We start from the raw sequence: 20883 nt of genomic DNA, 5'->3' as shown, positions 1-20883 counted from the left end.
AACTTAAAGTATTTAAATGTTTCCCATTGGGTTCCATGCATTGTTGAGAACGATAAATTATAAATACATGTATATATTTCTAAAAGTCCTCTCTGTCGAACTCATCCTTCCATGTAAAATAAATGAATATCCAAATAATGTCAACCTCATATATATCTGTATTTTTATTTCAGTTTTCATCGTGACCACTTTTTTTGGTTGTGATAATTCACATACCATAAAACAGTTTGGCAGTTTCTCAAATATTAATTTTGAGAAGCATTATCATCCTAACAATATTGAGTCTTTCGGTCCATAAACATGGGATATCTTTCTACTTATTTAGGCCTTATTTAATTTCTTTCAACAGTGTTTTGCAGTTTTTGGTGCACAAGACTTGCACTTCTTTTGTTAAATTTATTCCTTTGTATTTTAATCTTTTTTATGCTATTACAAATGCAATTGTTTCTTAATTTCATTTCAGACCATTCATTGCATTGCTAGTGTACAGAAGAGCTAGAATTAAATTCTGTACACTGATCTTGTATCCTGCAACTATGCTGAATTCGTTTATGATAGTTTGGTGTTTTTGTTTTTTTGAAAATTCACTTGGATTTTCTGTATACAAATCATGTCATCTGGGAACAGAGACAGTTTTACTTCTTCTTTTCCAACTTAGATGCCTTCTATTTCATTTTCTTGCTGAACTGCTATGGTATTTCCACTGTTTTTATACCTCAATTTTTGTAATAACTTTATAATTTTTTAAAAACAGATATTGCAATCATGACATTACAAACACCAACTCATCTACCTTAACATATATAAAAACAAAACTGGTCAAAGCTCTAACAATATTTTGAGCTCCTTAACACTCAAACTTGGTATACAGATCATTAAAATATTTATTAAATATCAAAACTATAGTCACATGAAAGATTATACTCAAAAATCAGAAGCACATGTACTATATAAGTCTTCTAATTTTCTTAAAAATCTTCAAATAGGATTAACTACTTTTTCTGGTTTCTTATTATAGAATATCACTTTGCTGCCAGAAAAAAAATCCATAGAGAATAAATATGGTATTAATGCAAAAACCAATTACTTTTTCTTTTAAACAATGCATACAGGTAGTGAACTTCCCTACAAAAATCTACCACTCTGATCTACTCTAGTGTTCATAATGCATAACATAATCTGAGACCATCCAGTTTCAAACTGCTCTTATAAAAATGGACATTTATTGAATAACTACAAAACAGAAACTCTTATTTCAACAGTCTGAAAATTTTTAAATTCCAAGAAAAAGACTTTAGGTATTCCTTTGAGGTTCCTACACAGCCTTCTTCGTGAAAACCCCTTTAACTTCATGAAAGCCGCTTTAACTTAACACAGTCTTATTTTTAAGTCAGAGAAACCATAAAAATTTAATAATGACTATATAATTTTGTATAATTTATAGCAAAAGGGCATAAAGCCAAATATATAAGGATTATTCCATTTTCCACTTGCAGCTATAAGACTGAAATTAATTTTTGTCCACAAAAATACCAGCTAGAGGGCAGAGTTTGTTTCCCTGAAGAATACATATAAATTAAGCTAAAGACAATGCCCAGTAGTTACCTCTTTAACAAGGTGGTTAAGAGACTGCTGCCCACCTCCAGAGCCCCAAACACTGTCCTTGCGCTTTCCACCTTTAGACATACTCAGAAGCACAGTAGCCTTGTCCAGAGCAGCTCTACAAAAAAAAAAAAAAAAGTTAATTTTGACATATGGACATGCTTGAGATTGACCAAATTATGGATGAAGTTGGGGGAAAAAAAACCCATATACACTAAAAGCTTTCATGTAACATAAAAGCAACCTAAAGTTCAGAAGTCTCTTAAAAAACTATTTTTCAAGATAAAAAGTTGGGAACAAAAAAAGTTGCTTCTCATATTAATATTCTCTCACTCATTTCCATTTCTCGGTCAACAAAAGTCTAATAACGTTATTTCAAAATTACTGATCTAGCCTGAGAAGGAATGTTTCACCTAAAACTAACTTTTACATAGATCCATGCCTTTCCACCAGGGCAACCATGCCACTCTGACCTGAAGTAGTCCTAGAAAATTAATTACTATACCTGTGAAAACCTAAGACATGGCTAAGTCCAAGTCTAAGTTTCCATGAAGTTATGAAAAGTCATAGAGCATAACTCCCAAATATCACATTTAGCTTATAATTATACCAAAGAACAAAAGTGAAAAACATTATTTCCTAAGATTTCTATAGCAAATAAATATAAAATTGAAAATAGGGCTCCTTTGTTAATACTGTCCATCTTATTAGAATATTAAATAATTACAGAATATTAAAACCTAAAGGGACCTTAAAAAACATTCCAAGTCCCATCCTTTCATTTTATAAATAAGGAAACTGAGGCTGAGAGAAAAGTGGCTTGACATAAAGGTAGCTAACAGTTTAGCTAAAACCCAGAACTTCTGCATTATAGTACTGTCTTCTTTCTGTTATATCATGTCAATAATCTCTCAATTTTGTTTTAACGGTAAAGAGTACACAAAAAAGACAAATAGGTGTCCACAAAGTCTGATTAATTCAAGTGTCATTTCAACAGAATCCTGTAGAACTTTCCCCTATTTTGAAAGTCTAAGTAGGAAAATTAATTTACTTACCTAGCCTGTACACAATCTACAGTTCCTTTGTAACTATCAATATAGGTATTACATAAAATTCCATCTCCAACAGCTCTAGCAATAAACTGGCCCACCAACTATAATAAGAAAAAAAAAAGAGCTATATAAAAAATCTAAAATAAAGCTTTATAGAACACAATTTGTAAAAACATAAATGATAAAGACTGGCTGAACTTCACAGTCAATACCTCAGACATGTTGGAGTATTCCAAAAACCTATTTAGCACCTACTGTTTATGCCTGGCATACACTCCCACATCTTAACCCTCAAGTTAAAAGCCAAGGGGGCATAAAATATTTGTTTTGCTCACTACTGAATCCCCAACACGTTGCACACTGTTTGAAACAAAGCATATAATCAAAAATACTTGCTAATAAGTCAATGACTTAATAGTCAAGAGAAACATCTCTTCTGGAAAGAAAAAAAATTGGACTATGGTCTCTCAAAACTGTTTGATTAAAGGAATTTATCTGAGGGGGAAAAGTGCAGAAATATTTATCTGGAAGTATGTTCACAGCATTATTTCTTAAAAAAACTGGAAACAACTTAGTGTCTAACAATAACTGTGTGGTTGAATGGTATATATGTAAGACGGTACACCGTGTGGCCAAATATGTTTACCACATTTTATGCTGTAAGAAAAATCAAGTTTACCAAGTAGCATATACAGTATGATTCCACTTTTTATTAGAACAAAAAACGTTAAGGATATGTAAAAAACATACACTGATATATACCCACAAAAAGTAGAATGGAAGATTTAAACAGCAAAATGTTAACAGTTAACAGTGGTTATTTTTGCTGGCCTTTCTTCTTTTTGGCTTTTATTTTTCAAAACTTCTATAATGACTATTAACTCATGTACAGTTTTTTTTTAAAGTATGGGTATTGTATAAAAAGAAAAAAATTTCATGTTTGAATCACAGCTCAATACTGACACAGACTACTTACTGTCACAGGAAGTATAACAGAAACAGCATTTATGTTAACCTACCTATAGACTATTCCTAAATTAATGTTTAAGTGCTCCTACCTTGCTTTAAAACTTTGCTCAGGTAAATAGCAACGATTTCACACATTTTCAATTTCAAACCAGAAAGTCGTATTATAGTGTCAGCATGTATGAAATCTAACAAAAGTAAAAGGCTTTGAACAGAGTCTAAACAAAAGCATACATAAGTCATGAATTTTCTAATTATTTCCCCACAAAGCTACAAAAGGGAACAATCTTATTTATCATTATTTTTATAATAAACATTAGTGAAGCAAACTCAATCCTCAATTATAACAATCTACATTTTTAAAAAATCCTAGCTCATGAAACAGCTTAACTACATGTAATAGAGAATATACAGAGAGCAAAAAAACATGACCTAAAAACTATACAGAGCATGGGGGGGGGAAGTAAGATATAAAATTATAGTGTGATGAAAACTATGTTGCGGGGGTGGAAACAGCTAGGGAAAAATACACTAAACATTAGAGGGCTATCTTTGTGTGACAGGGAATATGGGCCAGTTTTTCTTCTTTCATCTAATAAAATTTCCTAGGAGTATGTATTAGTTCTATACTTGCAAGTGAAGTAGACGGAGAGAATGAACAAGAGGAAGAATCATACAAACCTGTGGTGCTCTAGGAGTATCCAATGCTAATTCAGGTAGATCTTTCAACAATTTATCAAATGATTTTTCTACATCATTTGTGCTCATTACTGTCCCACAAAGGTCAGAAAGAAGCTTAGATGTCATTTCTCTATGACTAGCTTTTCCCTCCAACGCCAAAGACACTGCCAACACTGGTACTCCACTTTTCATTTCACCAAGATTTAAATCTCTTAGCATTTCCTATTCAAAAAAAAAAAAGTATGTCACTGCCTATAGTTCAATTTAATTTAATTTTATTTTTGAAAAAAATCAAGATATTACCCATATATCCTTCTCTCTCCTTGACTGGAAAAAATCAGAGAAGCACTCAAAATTTGGGGATAAGATAAATACATCTTTTTCTACATATAAATTAAATACTGATCCACTTTAAGCTTCAACTGTCTGAACATCACTAAAATCAAGAATGTGAATTACACCTAAAACAGTTTATTAAACTACATAGTATTGCTAAGTTTGGTGTTAGGAGTTAACTAATCCTCTGCCTTATACTCTATTACTTCTAGAAATAGTGTTTTATGAGCATTTGTAAGGAAATTCATTTTACATTATCATAAGCTGTTTATACTTTCTTCACCCAAATATTTATACTTTCATATAAAGTTTAAAATGAGATCTTAAACCACTGTTTTTAAGTGGAATTATTGTTTTATATGCCAGGATAAAGTAAAATTTTCTCTTAAAAAATATAATAGCAGCAGCTAATACTTACTGACCACTTACAGTGTATCAGGAATTATAACAGCCACCTTAGTTTATACTCTTTGAGGGAGGTATTATCATCATACTCACCACACCCAAAGTACAGAAAAATTAAGTATTTGCTGAAGGCACCCAGAGGAGTGCCCAGGTTGGAAGTGGAATATAGGCAATATGACCACAGAGACTAACTTGTAACTCAGTTACTTAGAGTAACAACTACTAACAAGGACACCAGTTAGGTAAGCTGAACAAATACTTGGTTTTATTCCTACAAAAACTCAAAACTATCAAACCTCATATTATCAGACAAACCAAGAAAACCCAGTCTAGAGGCTTCCCTGGTGGCGCAGTGGGTGAGAGTCCACCTGCCGATGCAGAGGACACGGGTTCATGCCCCGGTCCGGGAAGATCCCACATGCCGTGGAGCGGCTGGGGCCGTGAGCCATGGCCGCTGAGCCTGCACGTCCAGAGCCTACGTTCCGCAACGGGAGAGGCCACAACAGTGAGAGGCCCGCATACCGCAAAAAAAAAAAAAAAAAAAAAAGAAAAGAAAAGAAAGCCCAGTCTCAATTAAAAGAATCTAAATTATAAAAATCTTCTATGGAGATGCAATTTTATTACTTTAAGTCAGTAATACTAAACTACTGAACTAGACCAATAATTAAATTTTACCCTTTTAGATTTACTTTACAAACAATTCGTAACACAGTAAATGTTCCCATACAAATTATGCTTCAAAAACACATTTGTAGGGCTTCCCCGGTGGTGCAGTGGTTAAGAATCCACCTGCCAATGCAGGGGACATGGGTTCGAGCCCTGGTCCGGGAAGATCCCACATGCCGCGGAGCAACTAAGCCCATGCGCCACAACTACTGAGCCTGTGCTCTAGAGCCCGCGAGCCACAACTACTGAAGCCTGCGTGCCACAACTACTGAAGCCCACATGCCACAACTACTGAAGCCCACGTGCCCTGAGCCAGTGCTCCAAAAGAGAAGCCACCACAATGAGAAGCCCGCGCACCACAACGAAGAGTAGACCCCGCTTACCACAACTAGAGAAAGCCCGCACACAGCAACCAAGACCCAAAGCAGCCAAAAATTAAATAAATTAATTAATTTTAAAAAAACACATCTGTTCTCTTGATTTCTGTATGCATTCTTTTCCAAACTTTTGTATCTGTGTTCTTTTCTGGACAGAGTACAAAGATAAATTTTATTCTAGTCCTAAGCATTGAAATGAATGTCAAAAAAATGGAACTGAGGCCTTTTTAATGAGATCCCTAAGGACATTTTAGAAGGTCCATAAATGCCTTGAAATTGTTAATTATACTTTATAAACTATCAATTATAAAAATGCTATAATTATAAAAATTATTAAAATATTGTGTTGTGCCATTTTTCAGAGAAGAAAATGGCACAGAGCCCTCATCTGATCCCAAATAGGTAAGAAGTGATCTAAATAAAATTTTAGGCCATTTCTTAGTTAGAAATTCATTTATGCATAAGAAGATGCTTCAACTTTTTCAGGGATCCAAGATCATTCTGAATACGATGTTTTACTTTTAACAGTGTCTGCTCTCCTATGTTAAATAAATTATACTTCCAACTTTAAACCTACAGCAACTTCATTAGTATCTCCGTGCTCAAAATATTCCTGTATGATTGGTGTTAAAGTCTTCTCAAATGCCGTTTCATCCAAAGGCAAAACTACAGTTTCATAAACACAGTTTTCCTGGAAAGGGAAGGGGCAGAAAGTTATAAATTAAAGAACAAAATATTCAGATAAACTGAAATTGTTTCACAATTTTATACTCCAACTGGTTAGTAATACCCATTCAGGGCAAGAAAAAGAGATGCTACATGCTTTGATCACTTATATAATATAAAAACAGAATCTATGTTACTGTTCTTTTATAAAATCTGAATATAATAAACAAATATACAGATTAAAACCACTAACTACAGCAAATATATGACTTGCTTCTGATCCCCCATATCTTCTGTTAATTTTTTTCTCTCTCCCACAAAACCAATACTCCAGTGACCAAAAAGCTTTAAGCTTCCTATCACACCTAGTATTTTCATTAAAACTTCACTTAAAAAAAAAAAACAGCAGGAGCCAAAGCCTTCATGATTAGTATTATGATAATAAAAAAAGCCCTTATAACAAAAATCAATGTCGTAGTGACCAAAAAATCTCTAAGGAAAAAGCACTATTCAACTGAAATTTCAAAAAGAATAATATGTCCAATAATCTTCTATCCCCCTTCTCTGCAAAAAAAAAGCCCTGAAATGTTTATATGCAACTTGTGACTGGCTTTAGTCTAACAACATACTTTCAAGTCTTTCAAGACTATATATTAAAATTAGAACATTTAGCAAAGATTTTATAGTATTTGAATCCTACTGGCTTTAAAATATATTTTTCATGTTCCCTTAGAAATATTTCCATGTCTAATTATTAAATTCAGAAACCAAGTGAAAATTATGCATACATTACTATCAGTTAACTTGGTTTTCTAATCCAAAATTAACCTAACAGTCTGAAAGGACCGAATATATATATGATTTAGATATACATACTAATGTATGTAATATGTGTACACACATATATACACACTCTTATTATATACATATCAGATAATCACACAAATTATAATCACACATTATAAAATTATATATATATATGATTTGAATGGTATAGAGTATACATATAGAATACATGATTTGACAAATATATGAGTATACTACAAACATGAGGTCAAAAAGTTTGTATTTTAAATGTATATTACAGAAAGTAAAACACTTCTACCTGGTCATCATCGTAGTTAGGATCTTTCACATCCACCTCCTCCACATCATATACCTGTCCAGGTGTACCCCAGACACCTTTGCCTCCAGCACCACCTGAAGAAGTTTAGAATTGAGAAAGGAGAGAGCATAATGTCCATAGTTCATAAATTTTAATTGAAATCTGAAATAATTCTAGATATTCAGGTGTTAATTCAATAGCGGTTAAAAAACTGTATTTTAATGTCTATGCTAGTGATTTTGCCAGTTGAGAATTATGTGTTAAACCTCTTTTTATTCAGATCACTGATTTTTCAGTAATGATTAGATATTAGATAGTTTATAACCTATTTCCAAAAAAACAAGTTGAAATAGCCCACAAAGTTAAAACTAAAAAGGCAGATGCTTTAAAATAAAAGCAAAAACAAACAAACAAACCAAAAAAATCAGAAAAATAGCTGTAGCGGTGACCTCAAGGCAAGTGATACTGCAGTGGAGCTCTAAATTCTATCTGACATATCTTGGGAACAGCAACAACAAAAAAGAAATACGCTGAGCCAGTAAGATGTGGCATAGAAAACTCCACAAGGGAGAAATTATTCAACAAAGAAGTACACTGACCACCATCAAATGTTTTAAAGTCAAATACTCTTTAGATATAAAAAGAAACAAATACTTCACAGCTAGAAATATGTTAAAATAACGAATTGCTATTGAAGCATTAACAGAACTAATCATCATTTCTACTTCTCTACATACAAATTCACCAGCAGAAGTTTAACAATTCCAACTTTCAAAGTTGCTTTACTAAATAAACTTATTGAAATGTTTTTATAAGCTCAGTATATTGCATTATTTTTAAAGAACTTGTGCAGTATCACCAGTTTTTTTTTGGGGGGGGGGTTATTTTACACATAGAGTATAATTCTTGCCACCAGAGCAAAACAGAATCTGATAACTAGGTCTCATTTTGACCCAGCCAATGGTTGCAGAGCCATTCAACAAGAATAACAATTTCTGACAGGGCACAAAAACATTTTACAAGTATCCTAGGCCATAATCTGAAGCTCCCACCATTTAGAAGTTGGTGAAATCTCCAAATTGCATCAAAATTCTACTACAGAGAGAGGCTGACAGACCCCTCATTCAACAAATATTTAAGTACTCAAATTGCTAGTCACTACTCCAGGCACTGGAGATAGAGCAGTGAAACAAGACCATTCCACTCCAGTACCTAAAACAAACAGAGCTGAAAAGAACTCAGAACCAGATCTACAAAATTATTAAAATTCTGACCTGGATATTACCAGTCAAATTATATTTATCATATATTCTTAACAATGGACATAACTAATTAGATTCATTAGATAACAGACATGATGAATTTCTGACCCTACTTCTTTCAAGCAGAATTAGAGAATACATGCACAATTCTTAACTGTGAAGAACACTGGTGTGTATTTTGCTGGAAATATGAGATAAAGTACTGCTCAAGAAAACTAATCTACTCAAACAAGAAAAAAAGGTTCAACTTAGAAGAAAAAGTGGTATGGTCCTCAGGTTATTACTATGTAAAAACATATACAAGCCACAAAACCTTAACATTATCAGTTTACATTTCTCTCATTCCTAGAACAAGGAAACTGTAGTATAAGAATCAGATAATATTTTTTCCATTTGTGTCTTTGGACGTGGTATATACTAACCTTTCTTTGGTAGTCCCCTTCCTTTCCCAGATCTGGATCGCCTATCTAGCAACCTTCCCTTTGGACTGGTTGGTACAGTTACTCCACTTCTAAGGCCTTCACTTCCGTTATCACTGACAGAATCGCCTCTGCCCGAGTCCCGGGACGAGTTTTTCCGTAGCCGCCTTTTCACCTTGGCATTAATTCTAGCTTCATTAATGGAGGATGCTGAAATCCAATTTCCATTTATCTCATTCTTTATTTCCTCAGTCCCAGCATTTTCTTCATCACCAGAAAAGAGAGAGTCACTTAAATTATCAGGCTCTTAAAAAGAAAATGAAGGAAAAGAATTCTAAGTAAGTATTTTAACCATCTACTGCTACACCAGTTATAGTCATAAGTTATACTAAGGTGAATCACATGAAATTATCATTTTTGTAGGTGACAGTCACATATTGGCAATTTCATATGGCTCAGTCCAATACATGACAACAAACTAGTAGTAATTTTCACATTATCATGCCAAATGAACTACGGCACTGAATGTTAATGAAAAATTTTACTGAAAGCATGTTATTTTTTCATGTGTTTACATCATAAAACCTACGTTAATATAAACACCAAATAGAGTACAAAACCTTTGAGACTTTTATGAGCTAAGACAGTCAAGCAATTGGAGACAGTAAGAAAAGACTAAGGATCTTTAGGGAAGGTAGATAAACTAATATTTACAGAATGCCTATTTACCAGGCACTAGGCTGGGCACTTTGTCATTTATCCACAAGTTTGAGAGCTATTTACTACATTATTTATACAGATAAGGAAACTGAGGCTAAGACTGTTTAAATAACTTGCCAAATATCTCATAATTAATTGTGGACACTTAGAAAATAGTACTAATCCAAAGAGCATGAAAGGCATTTAGCAAATACGTTATCATATACGATTACTGGGCCAAACTGCTGATGCTTCACCGCTTTCAAAGAAAGCTATCATCTCAAAGTTCTAATTCATCTCTTCAAACCTGACTCACACTACTTACCATTCTCTGAAAATCTTCCAGACTGTGTAAGATTTGTACATTATCCCCTGAAAGACAGCAACATTTGGAGTTCCCAAAGGTCCTCCGTTTAGAATGTCATCCTCACTGCTCTTTTCAGTTACCAAAATCCTTTAGGATATACAGCTGGAGTCTTACTTCCTCCGTGAAAACTTTCCTAACAATTCTAGCCGCAATAACACTCATACACTGCTCATTTACCACATCACGGAAATCACTTTCTTTTTATATAAGTTATTGCTTTTCCAAATAAGTCATAAGCCTCAAAAGAGGAACCATGCCTATACTGTAGTTTTTGTGTCCTCAGCACCTAGCAGAGTATCCTTTATACCATCAACTCCAATGTCAATGGAGATCAAATGACATGGAGACACTCGGCATTACTGCAAAAACTTTTTAATTCAGAAAGCTACTGAATTAGTTATCCCTGGGTCCAAGTTTTGTTCATTATGGCTCACTCAACTCAGAGCTGAATCCCTCAAATGTTTTTAAATATTCCTAATAATTAGGATGTGTCAAGTCTATATGCATGGGCTTTAACATGTTTTTTTTTTAAGGTAGTATGTAGAAACTAAAAATTTTTTAAATCAACCTATAAAAAGAAACAGAGGTGTTAAAATCTTTACAATTCTTGACAAAAAGTATGAAAGTGAGTAACAAACCCTGTGGTAATCAAAAAACAAACAAAACATTAAGTAGAGCCAAATTACTTCGGCAGTCTCATAAGTAGTCTGCTGCCTTCAGTCTTCAAACCATTCTCCAAACTGCATGGAGACTGATTTCTCTCACTGAAAACCCTCTGAAGGTATTCCTATTGGGTCAAAATGAAGTGTAAACTCATTACATTGCAATGTTAGGTCCTTCATGATCTTGCCCCAATCACTAGAATAGCTGCTGACCACTCCCACGTTCAAATGGTCAGAGCTGAGATGTGATATCATAGGTAGATGACGGGGGAATTAGTTTGTCAGAGGAATACAGGATATATTAGAAAAAAAGAGAAATTATAAAATGAGAGACCAGCTAAGAAAACGTTGCAGTATTCAGTCACAAACGAACTGGAAAGGGCAAGGTTAATAATTTGGGGGTAAATAAGTGACACTTTCAAAGAAAAAATAAAGGGCTTTCAAAGAGAATAAAGAATAAAACAGTGTTTTAAAGGTTTTTAGACGAGGAAAGGAAGCCAGTGTTAGGAGGGTCGGTTTGAGACGTCGTCATAACGAAACTGCCATGACTCGTAGTAAGAGCAGCAGCAGGAGCCACAGTAGTCGCATTGCTTCTTCCGTCATTCCCATCAGTACTGCTACCTACTGTGTCCGGCTCCAAACACTGTACATACATGGTCTATAATCCTCAAAGCTCTGTAACGAAGCTGTTGATCCTCAGTTTTCAGAGAGAAGATGTTGCATAGAAAAGTGATATATCTAAAAAGGACTGTGGCCAGGATTCACACCCACATTTGAATCTTACATGACTCTAACTACAGAAAATACAAAGCTAGAGTACAGCAGAGTGGTGGCAGCTAAAGAAACAGGCAACAAGGGAATGAATACAAAGAGAGAAAAGAAGAGGAAAGGGAAGGAAAGACCAGAGATCAGACAAATCAGACGGCATTTCATGTAAAAGTGGATGATTGAAGAAAACATTAAACATCTACCTCTAATATATTGCTTTCACTATTCTACAATTAAGGTAAGCTGCCACAACTAATCCAGAAGATAAAGGCCTCTCTTAGAATGCTTTAAAATGTCCCTCAGAGTACTGAAGTATTGAAGTATTCAAGCAATCGTATTTCCTACACTTTAGTTTCTTCTCTTCAACTATTTTAATATCCTTTCAAATACACATTTATGTATCTAAAACAGTAGACACATCTAGGTATATTTTGTATATTAGGTCTTAAAATTTTTAACCCATGTTTGTATCAATTGCTCTTTTATATTTTGCTATTCATACTCACCTAAGTTTTGGGGTTCCATAACCACTACTGATCTGACTTTAAGAAGACCAAAATTAAAAAGATAAAAACCCTGAGTACAGAATCTGGTGACTTCAAAATTGTTTTCTACTGTGTACTAATTCCCTCTTTCTGAATTCTCTGACATCTCAATAACCAACCCAACTTATATTACACCACAGTACCAGACAATCACATTTTCAACTACTGGTCCACTGAGTTACATAATTATAATTAACAATATTAGCTCATTTTCATTTGTGACACACATAATATGTGCTATGGGCATGATACACATGCACGGTATCTCACTTAATCCTAACAATAAACCTATAAAGAGGGTATTTATAATCCCAGCTTTATACATGAAGAACTGAAGGTCAAAGCAAATAACCCACTTTCCCCAAGTAACAGAGATGGTAAAAGCAGAAGTTGGAATTAGTACACTAGTCTGTCTGACTTGGACTATTTGTTACAGGAAGCATTTATTGCAAAGAAGGTCTGTCTTAGGCTCATCCAAGTACTGAAGTACTTAAGGAAGTACTCAGCAGAGGCATCAAGAACAAGATTAGAACAAGGACTTGTTACAGTTAGAAAACAAAAAGTATAAAACTTAGAGCTGTGCGGTCTAATAGAAATATAATGCAAGCCAAATACGTAATTTTAAATTTCTCAGTATTCATATTAAAAACTAAAAAGAAACAAGTGAAATTTATTTTAATATATTTTATTTAATCTAATAGATCCATTATATCAATTCAACATGTAACCAATAGAAAAAATTACTGAGGATTTCATCGCTTTCTTTCATAAGAAGTCTCTTGAAATCTGGTATGTATTTTGTACCTACGATACATCCCAATTCAGGTAAGTCACATTTCAAGTGCTCAACAGCCATATGTGACTACTGGCTATACCAGACAGTGCAGAGAAGAAACAATTACCTATCCATGAAATATGTTCTTAAATTTTATTATTACCATTCTCACCTCAATGAAGCAGGGACATGATACCAATTTGTAATCCTAAAAAACAAGTACTCATACAGCTATTGTATATAAAGCAGCACCAAAATAATCATTAATTATTGTAGTAATCTTTTTCAACTATAATTTTCTAGTATACTTTAAATCAGGTTCGTAAATACAAAATAGCAAAGAAGTTTCAACTTCAAAGTGTGCATTCAGATCAAAGAAAACTATGTAACTGGACACAACAGTGAATTAAAGTCACTGAAAAAAATGAAGCTGTAGTATTAATAAATGAAATAGGTTAAACGTATTTAAATTACAGAGATTTTTTCAATATTAATCATCAAGCAAAGAATTATCTAAAGTGTACCAACATGAAAAGTTCTCACTATTGAGACTATTTCAAAATCCTAATTAACTCTCTACAAAGATTATTCTGAAAACTATATATACATTTTCAGTGATCTGAAGTTATTTAGCTTTTGGACATATATTCCACAAAACTGTTTTTATGATAATAGTGTACTACTGAAGCATTATGGAAAATCAGGGAAAATACACAGTTAATTTGTAATATATAGATTATTAGTTAGAAAAGGTATCAATGATACCAATAGTTTATATTATAGAGACTACTAACTAGCTCATGTGAGACCAGTAATGAGCAGGTTCGCTATTCTTCTCCCCTTCTACACCATAGAGTTTATTATGAATAGTGGAGAATAAACGTATGAAATGTGAAAAGACAGGCAGAAAAATACATGTGATGAATTTCATAAAAATAAGAATCACAAACTTGATTTTTAAAATATGACCTGTTTTCTTATAGCATGAGTAAGATGGTTTTTAAAGTAAAGAAGTTTTCATAAAATTTGGTATGGCCTGAAACTTGCTCACAATACAGTCAAGGTTCAAGATATTATTTACCTGCAGGGTTTACATTCAGTATCCTCTCGTTTTCTACATCCATCGTTCCTTAATTTCACTTGCACTGATTAAATTACCAAATGGAACTCTTCCTCTGGGATGTATTTCTTTAAAAAGAAAAAAAAAAGCTTCAACATCTTCCAAACCGATAATAATTAACGTAAATTCAATTTACTTACTCAGACTGTTAAAAAAAATCACCACATAATTCCATTTTTTTTTAAAGCGTTCACTTTACTTTCTAAGAGCTTCCCCTAATTAACATTTGGTTTCAATCTTCTTGATAAGTTTATGTGTCAAAAAAAAAAAGCCTATATTTCTGAATGTGCCAAAGCACCCCTTTAACTTGGAACTAGAGGATGTGTTTGCTACCATACGACCCAGCAATCCCACTACTGGGCATATACCCTGAGAAAACCATAATTCAAAAAGAGTCATATACCATAGTGTTCATTGCAGCTCTATTTACACTAGCCGGGACATGGAAGCAACCTAAGTGTTCATCAACAGATGAATGGATAAAGAAGATGTGGCACATATATACAATGAAATATTACTCAGCCATACAAAGAAACAAAATTGAGTTATCTGTAGTGAGGTGGATGGACCTAGAGTCTGTCATACAGAGAGAAGTACGTCAGAAAAATAAAAAAATACCGTATGCTAACACATATGAATGGACTCTAAAAAAAAAAAAATGGTTCTGACGAACCTAGGGGCTGGACAGGAATAAAGACGCAGATGTAGAGAATGGACTTGAGGACACGGGGAGGGGGAAGGGTAAGCTGGAACGAAGTGAGAGAGTGGCATGGACACGTATACAGTACTAAATGTAAAACAGATACCTAGTGGGAAGCAGCCGCATAACACAGGGAGATCAGCTCGGTGCGGTGCTTTGTGATCACCTAGAGGGGTGGGATAAGGAGGGTGGGAGGGAGATGCAAGAGGGAGGACATATGAGGATATATGTATAGCTGATTCACTTTGTTATAAAGCAAAAACTAACACACCATTGTAAAGCAATTATACTCCAATAAAGATGTTTAAAAAAATGTTTGCTATACATGCTTATTTCAAGTTAAAGGAATATATACACATTCCAATTTTTTTAGGAATACCAGGCCTCATAATTAATCTGCTATACATAGATATTGATTAGTTCGTTACCAATGAACTATAAGAACTAGTACTCTAAAATGCAAACAACACAGTTTTGGTTAAAAAAAAGACATGATTGACTTATTTTTCACACTAAAACATATCTGGAGGCAGATAAATCTGCCATTTCATCACGTAGGCATCTGTAATTACTGTTGTAAGACTTTGAGATCAGGAGAAAAGTTTTTTAACATCTTTATTGGAGTATAATTGCTTTACAATGGTTAGTTTCTGCTTCATAACAAAATCAATCAGCTATACATATACATATATCCCCATATGTCCTCCCTCTTGCATCTCCCTCCCACCCTCCTTATCCCACCCCTCTAGGTGGTCACAAAGCACCGAGCTGATCTCCCTGTGCTATGCGGCTGCTTCCCACTAGCTATCTATTTTACATTTAGTACTGTATACATGTCCATGCCACTCTCTCACTTTGTCCCAGCTTACCCTTCCCCCTCCCCGTGTCCTCAAGTCCATTCTCTACATCTGCGTCTTTATTCCTGTCCTGCCCCTAGGTTCTTCAGAACCTTTTTTTTTTTTTTTTTTAGATTCCATATATATGTGTTAGCATATGGTATTTTTCTCTTTCTGACTTACTTCACTCTGTATGACAGATTCTAGGTTCATCCACCTCACTACAAATAACTCAATTTTGTTTCTTTTTATGGCTGAGTATTATTCCACTGTATATATATGCCACATCTTCTTTATCCATTCATCTGTCGATGGACACTTAGGTTGCTTCCATGTCCTGGTTATTGTAAATAGACCTGCAATGAACATTGTGGTACACGACTCTTTTTGAATTATGGTTTTCTCAGGGTATATGCCCAGTAGTGGGATTGCTGGGTCATATGGTAGCTCTATTTTTAGTTTTTTAAGGAACCAACATACTGTTCTCCATAATGGCTGTATCAATTTACATTCCCACCAACAGTGCAAGAGAGTTACCTTTGGGAGAAATTTTTTAAATCAGCATTTTCTATAATGAGAGACTTTTATAATCTGAAAAACCCATTCTTTTTTTTTTTAATCTTACCTATTTAAGAAAGGAGTAAGTACAATGACATTAGCATCTCTATATTTTAGACCTTGGTTTCAAAATGGCTTAAAAATTATTAATGCTGGAAGGTTCTGGTTGATGAAATCAGTTACCTTTTATTTAGACAATTAGTGATAAAAATCAACTGTTATTTGTAAAAAACAAACAAACAAACAAAAACCATCAAAATATATTTTCCTAAAAACTATCACCAGAAGATGTAACCAAATGCGATTTCAGAATCTCTATGGAAATATTTTTTAAATAGTGGTTTAGAGTACTTAAGTATTTATCTGTTTAAGAATTTATCTGTTTAAGTAACATAGGTTAGATATGTCCTTCCAGCCATTTATAATCATTTCCCCAGCAGTGTGACCTTTTTTTAAGATATAAAGTTCACAAATTAATAAGAATGACTAGTTAATTACAAAAAAGCATTTAGTTTTTATATAACATAACCTACTGTTAGTTGTCATTTTAGAAAGATGATATGATGCCTCCTGGAACTCAAAGGGAAAACTGACTTTTAAATTCCTCAATATATACCATTCTAACATCTTACAAGTTTTATAGCCCTTTTCTCCAGAAAATTTCTCCTTTCTCCTACCAACTTCAGATTTAGGGGAAAAAAATGAACCTCAGAAATAAGTACATAGAGATAAATAAAGATATATAAACAAAAATAGTTTGCAAACATAAACATTTAGCATCCTCCAGGGCTGAAAATGCCTTATCTGTTTCATTTCAGTATATGAATTACATGTTATAGGAAAGTGAAAATGTCACATGATATGTGTGTGAGATTTTTTAACTGGAGTTACATTTAAAAAATCATTTTCATTCTTGATACAAATATAATCTTCAAGAGAATACTTTCTGCAGAACCTAGCTAATAAAGGAAATGATTATAACTGTTTTAGAAGCCCTTTATAATTCAAAAAGAATTTTACATGCATTATTTCATGTACCTCAGAACAATCTTGAGGTAGGAACTCCACTTTGCATACAACTAAACAGATTCAAAGAAGATAGGTGATCTCTCCAAAAAGAGATAGCTGCTCACTGGAAGAACCAGGATTAGAACCCAGACCTTCTAAATCCACTACTGTTTGCACAAGTTCAACGCAAGACTTTAATATCCCACAGGAAGACTCTTTTCTAGGGTTAACAGAGAGAAGCTTACTAAAACACAGACCCCTACTGTTATAACCAATTTTTAAATACTGCTTTTCAAACACTAAAAACTAAACTATTACACAAACGACAGGCAAAGAAAATTATCAGTTAATTGACTACAAATAACTTACCAAGTTTGTTTTTATTAAATAATTATCAAACAAGAAAAACTCCTGTCTGGGTCTTTTGGCAATGATAACACATTCAAGAACTCAGGCACACTTGATAGCAACACAGGTGTTTTAAAAGAGTTTACAGAAAGATAAAGCTTTGTTCCATGTTTTTACTCTCTTCAAAGTAATGAGGGTTTCCGCTTACTTAACAATCCTTAAAATTTTTGCCCCAAACTTAAATGTAAAGCTAAAAATCTAAACTCCACATCCTTCATACTAAACCATAAAATTAATTTTCAGTAAGAAAACAAAACTGTAAGTTAGACAAAAGGCTGAAATTAAACATTGTTTTCATTTCTCCAATGTGTTTCACGGAAACATACAATCAGAAGTATTCAATTGCCAAGACATTTACTACAAGACAGAGTCTGGCTTTCCCACCCCACCTCCCCCCCAAAATCTATTTCCTGAAATACACCTCATAAACCACTTGGACATTTTTTTGGAGTCAAGTTTAGGCCATGCATTAACTAGTACTTGTATTCATTCCAGGGCTACCATCATAGCTAACTAGCCATTTAAAACAAAATCAGCTAAAAGCATTCGACCACAATGATGCAAAAATAAGCAGGAAAGAAAAACATCAAAATATCATTTATTTTTGCACTCCTAGCAACCATGTTTCCTTTCTCATTACTACAATAGAAAAACCAATCAAAATATAACTCAAAGACGCCTGCTGAGATATTAAGTAGTTTAATAAACCTGGACTAAAGGAAAGTTAAGGGCACAAATACCGATAATTTACAACACATCTGCAGTGGTCCTTTTTTAAAAAAAAGTGAATGGTGGTTCCTAAAAAGCCTTACATTAGCAAGAATGCCAAAATTCTAAAATTTAAGAGTGAAAATGCAACAAAAACACAGGCGGTGACTTTTTTTTCCCCCAGAGGAAGGTGTATTTTTAATCATTTTAATCATCTGTAGATATCACACAGTTGCTAGCTACGCGGTCAGTTCTCACTAGGGCGCAGGGAGACAGGCGATTTTGACGTCTGCAGACAGTTTTGAAGCTCTTGGAAAAACAAACACCCTCCCCTTGAACACTGCAGCACCAAACTGACAAATGCAGCCTATACAGCAAGCGTTTCACAGAAGGGGGCTCCCTTCCTGCCTTTGTTTTCTCCCGGAGATTTCATTTAAACTAAACAAGCGACCCTTTACCCGACCGGGGGGGCCGCGAAGTACGTGCAGGGCCCGGGCGGTGGGCACGTGTCCGCCTCCCAGAAGCCACTCCCGCCGCGGCCCGGCCCGCTTCCCCGCCGCGCAGGCCGGGACTCTCGCAGCCCCCATTCCAACCCCCGGGGGATGCTGGACCGGGGCGGCCGGAGGGCCGGGTCTGGGAAGACGGGCCGGGGGCCGCATCTTCAGGGGAGCCCCCAAGGAGGCCAGGGGGCGGGAAGGGCGCAAACCTTCCTCACAGGATTTCAGTCAGGCCAGAAACTCGCCTCCAGACGCCCACCCCCAAAGGAAAATGAAAACTCGGCCTTCTGGGGGACGAGGAGCCCCTCGCCGGCGAGCGCCCCGCGCCGCCACGCTCTGGGCCCAGGCCTCCGCAGCCCGAGGCGTTGGGGCGGGCGCGGCTCGGCCTGCCGAGCTCCAAGGAGGCGGCGGACCCCCTCCCCGCCGGCCCGGACCTGACCCGGCCGCGGCCTCCACGCCCCCTCCCGCCCCCCCTCCCAAAGAGCGGCTGCCTCCGAGGAGAGGCAGGGGCTGCGAGAGAGGGCGCAGTCCTCCCAAGCGCGTGAGCCGCGCCGCCGCTACTGACCCCTCGGCCGTCGCCGCCGCCGCTCGTCCAAGTCCCTGGTCCGCCGGCACCGATGCAGCACCTCAGCCCCTACAACCGCCTCGAAGCGTCTCGGACCAGTTTCGCTCTGTTTTTGTTTTGTTCCACCCAGTAACACGGAGGCGACAGGTCGGCGTTTATTGGCCGAGGCGAACAGGTCTTCTGGCCAATCGTGGCGGTAGAGCGGGAGTTGCGGAGGGAATGGGAGGGAAGTGAAACGTGGAAAACTGGGCAAGGGCGTGGGAGGGCGCATGCGCGTCGGGCTCCAGGGCCTGGCTGGAGCGGGAGCAAGAGCGGGAGCAAGAGCGGGGAGGGAGGCTGGGAGGTGCGGCAGGATGGAAGTGTAGGAGGATCAGGCTGCAGACTAGGCTGAGGCCGCTCACCCATTCTCCTCACAGGCCGGTCAGAAACTCCGCGGAAGCAAAGGCTTTGGGCTTCCTGAGGGGCCCTGCCTCAATTTCCCGACACTCCTCAAGGGGATACTCTTAACCTCTACATTTCCTTCTCCCTCTGGGCCCTGCTCACTCCTTAGCTCCTAACTGTGCGCAAACCCCATGCTAAGAAGATTTGTGAATGTGCTCAGCCCTTTGAGGTTGAAATCACTCCCATTTCATAGATGAGGAAACAGACTCAAAAACTCTTTGAAATCCCGTTGCTATGGCTAGTCAGGTCCCTGGGGTTCAAACTCACACACGTATATGGAATCTAAAAAAAAAAAAAAAGGTTCTGAAGAACCTAAGGGCAGGACAGGAATAAAGACACAGATGTAGAGAATGGACTTGAGGACACGGGGAGGGGGAAGGGTAAGCTGGGACAAAGTGAGAGAGTGGCATGAGCATATATACACTACCAAGTGTAAAATAGCTAGCTAGTGGGAAGCAGCCACATAGCACAGGGAGATCAGCTCGGTGCTTTGTGACCACCTACTGGGGTGGGATAGGGAGGGTGGGAGGGAGACGCAAGAGGGAGGAGATATGGGCATATATGTATGCATATGGCTGATTCGCTTTGTTGCGCAGGTGAAACTAGCACAACATTGTTAAGCAATTATACTCCAATAAAGGTGTTAAAAAAAAAAAAAAAACCTCACACATTCCCGGCTCCAAGGTTGA

General features: G+C 36.1%; 1 protein-coding gene across 1 annotated transcript in view; it reads right to left on the bottom strand.

The window, feature by feature from the left end:
- PDCD4 (programmed cell death 4) overlaps positions 1-19844 on the bottom strand; it is a 28860-nt gene extending 9016 nt beyond the window's left edge. The window contains exons 1-8 of the mRNA XM_082641551.1: positions 19754-19844; positions 14435-14541; positions 9541-9843; positions 7857-7951; positions 6663-6776; positions 4302-4523; positions 2658-2755; positions 1606-1720 (exon numbers count right to left, since the gene is read on the bottom strand). Coding sequence (XP_082497677.1) covers positions 1606-1720; positions 2658-2755; positions 4302-4523; positions 6663-6776; positions 7857-7951; positions 9541-9843; positions 14435-14477 — 990 coding nt within the window. The 5' untranslated portion in view covers positions 14478-14541; positions 19754-19844. The remainder of the gene's footprint in view (positions 1-1605; positions 1721-2657; positions 2756-4301; positions 4524-6662; positions 6777-7856; positions 7952-9540; positions 9844-14434; positions 14542-19753) is intronic.
- Between the last annotated feature and the right edge of the window lie 1039 nt (positions 19845-20883).

This window comes from Mesoplodon mirus, assembly GCF_964341445.2.
Source record: "Mesoplodon mirus genome assembly, chromosome: 2".
In the NCBI taxonomy this organism is placed as follows: domain Eukaryota; kingdom Metazoa; phylum Chordata; class Mammalia; order Artiodactyla; family Ziphiidae; genus Mesoplodon; species Mesoplodon mirus.
The sequence above is the reverse complement of the archived record's forward strand: the minus strand, read 5'-3'. Positions and strand labels throughout refer to the sequence as shown.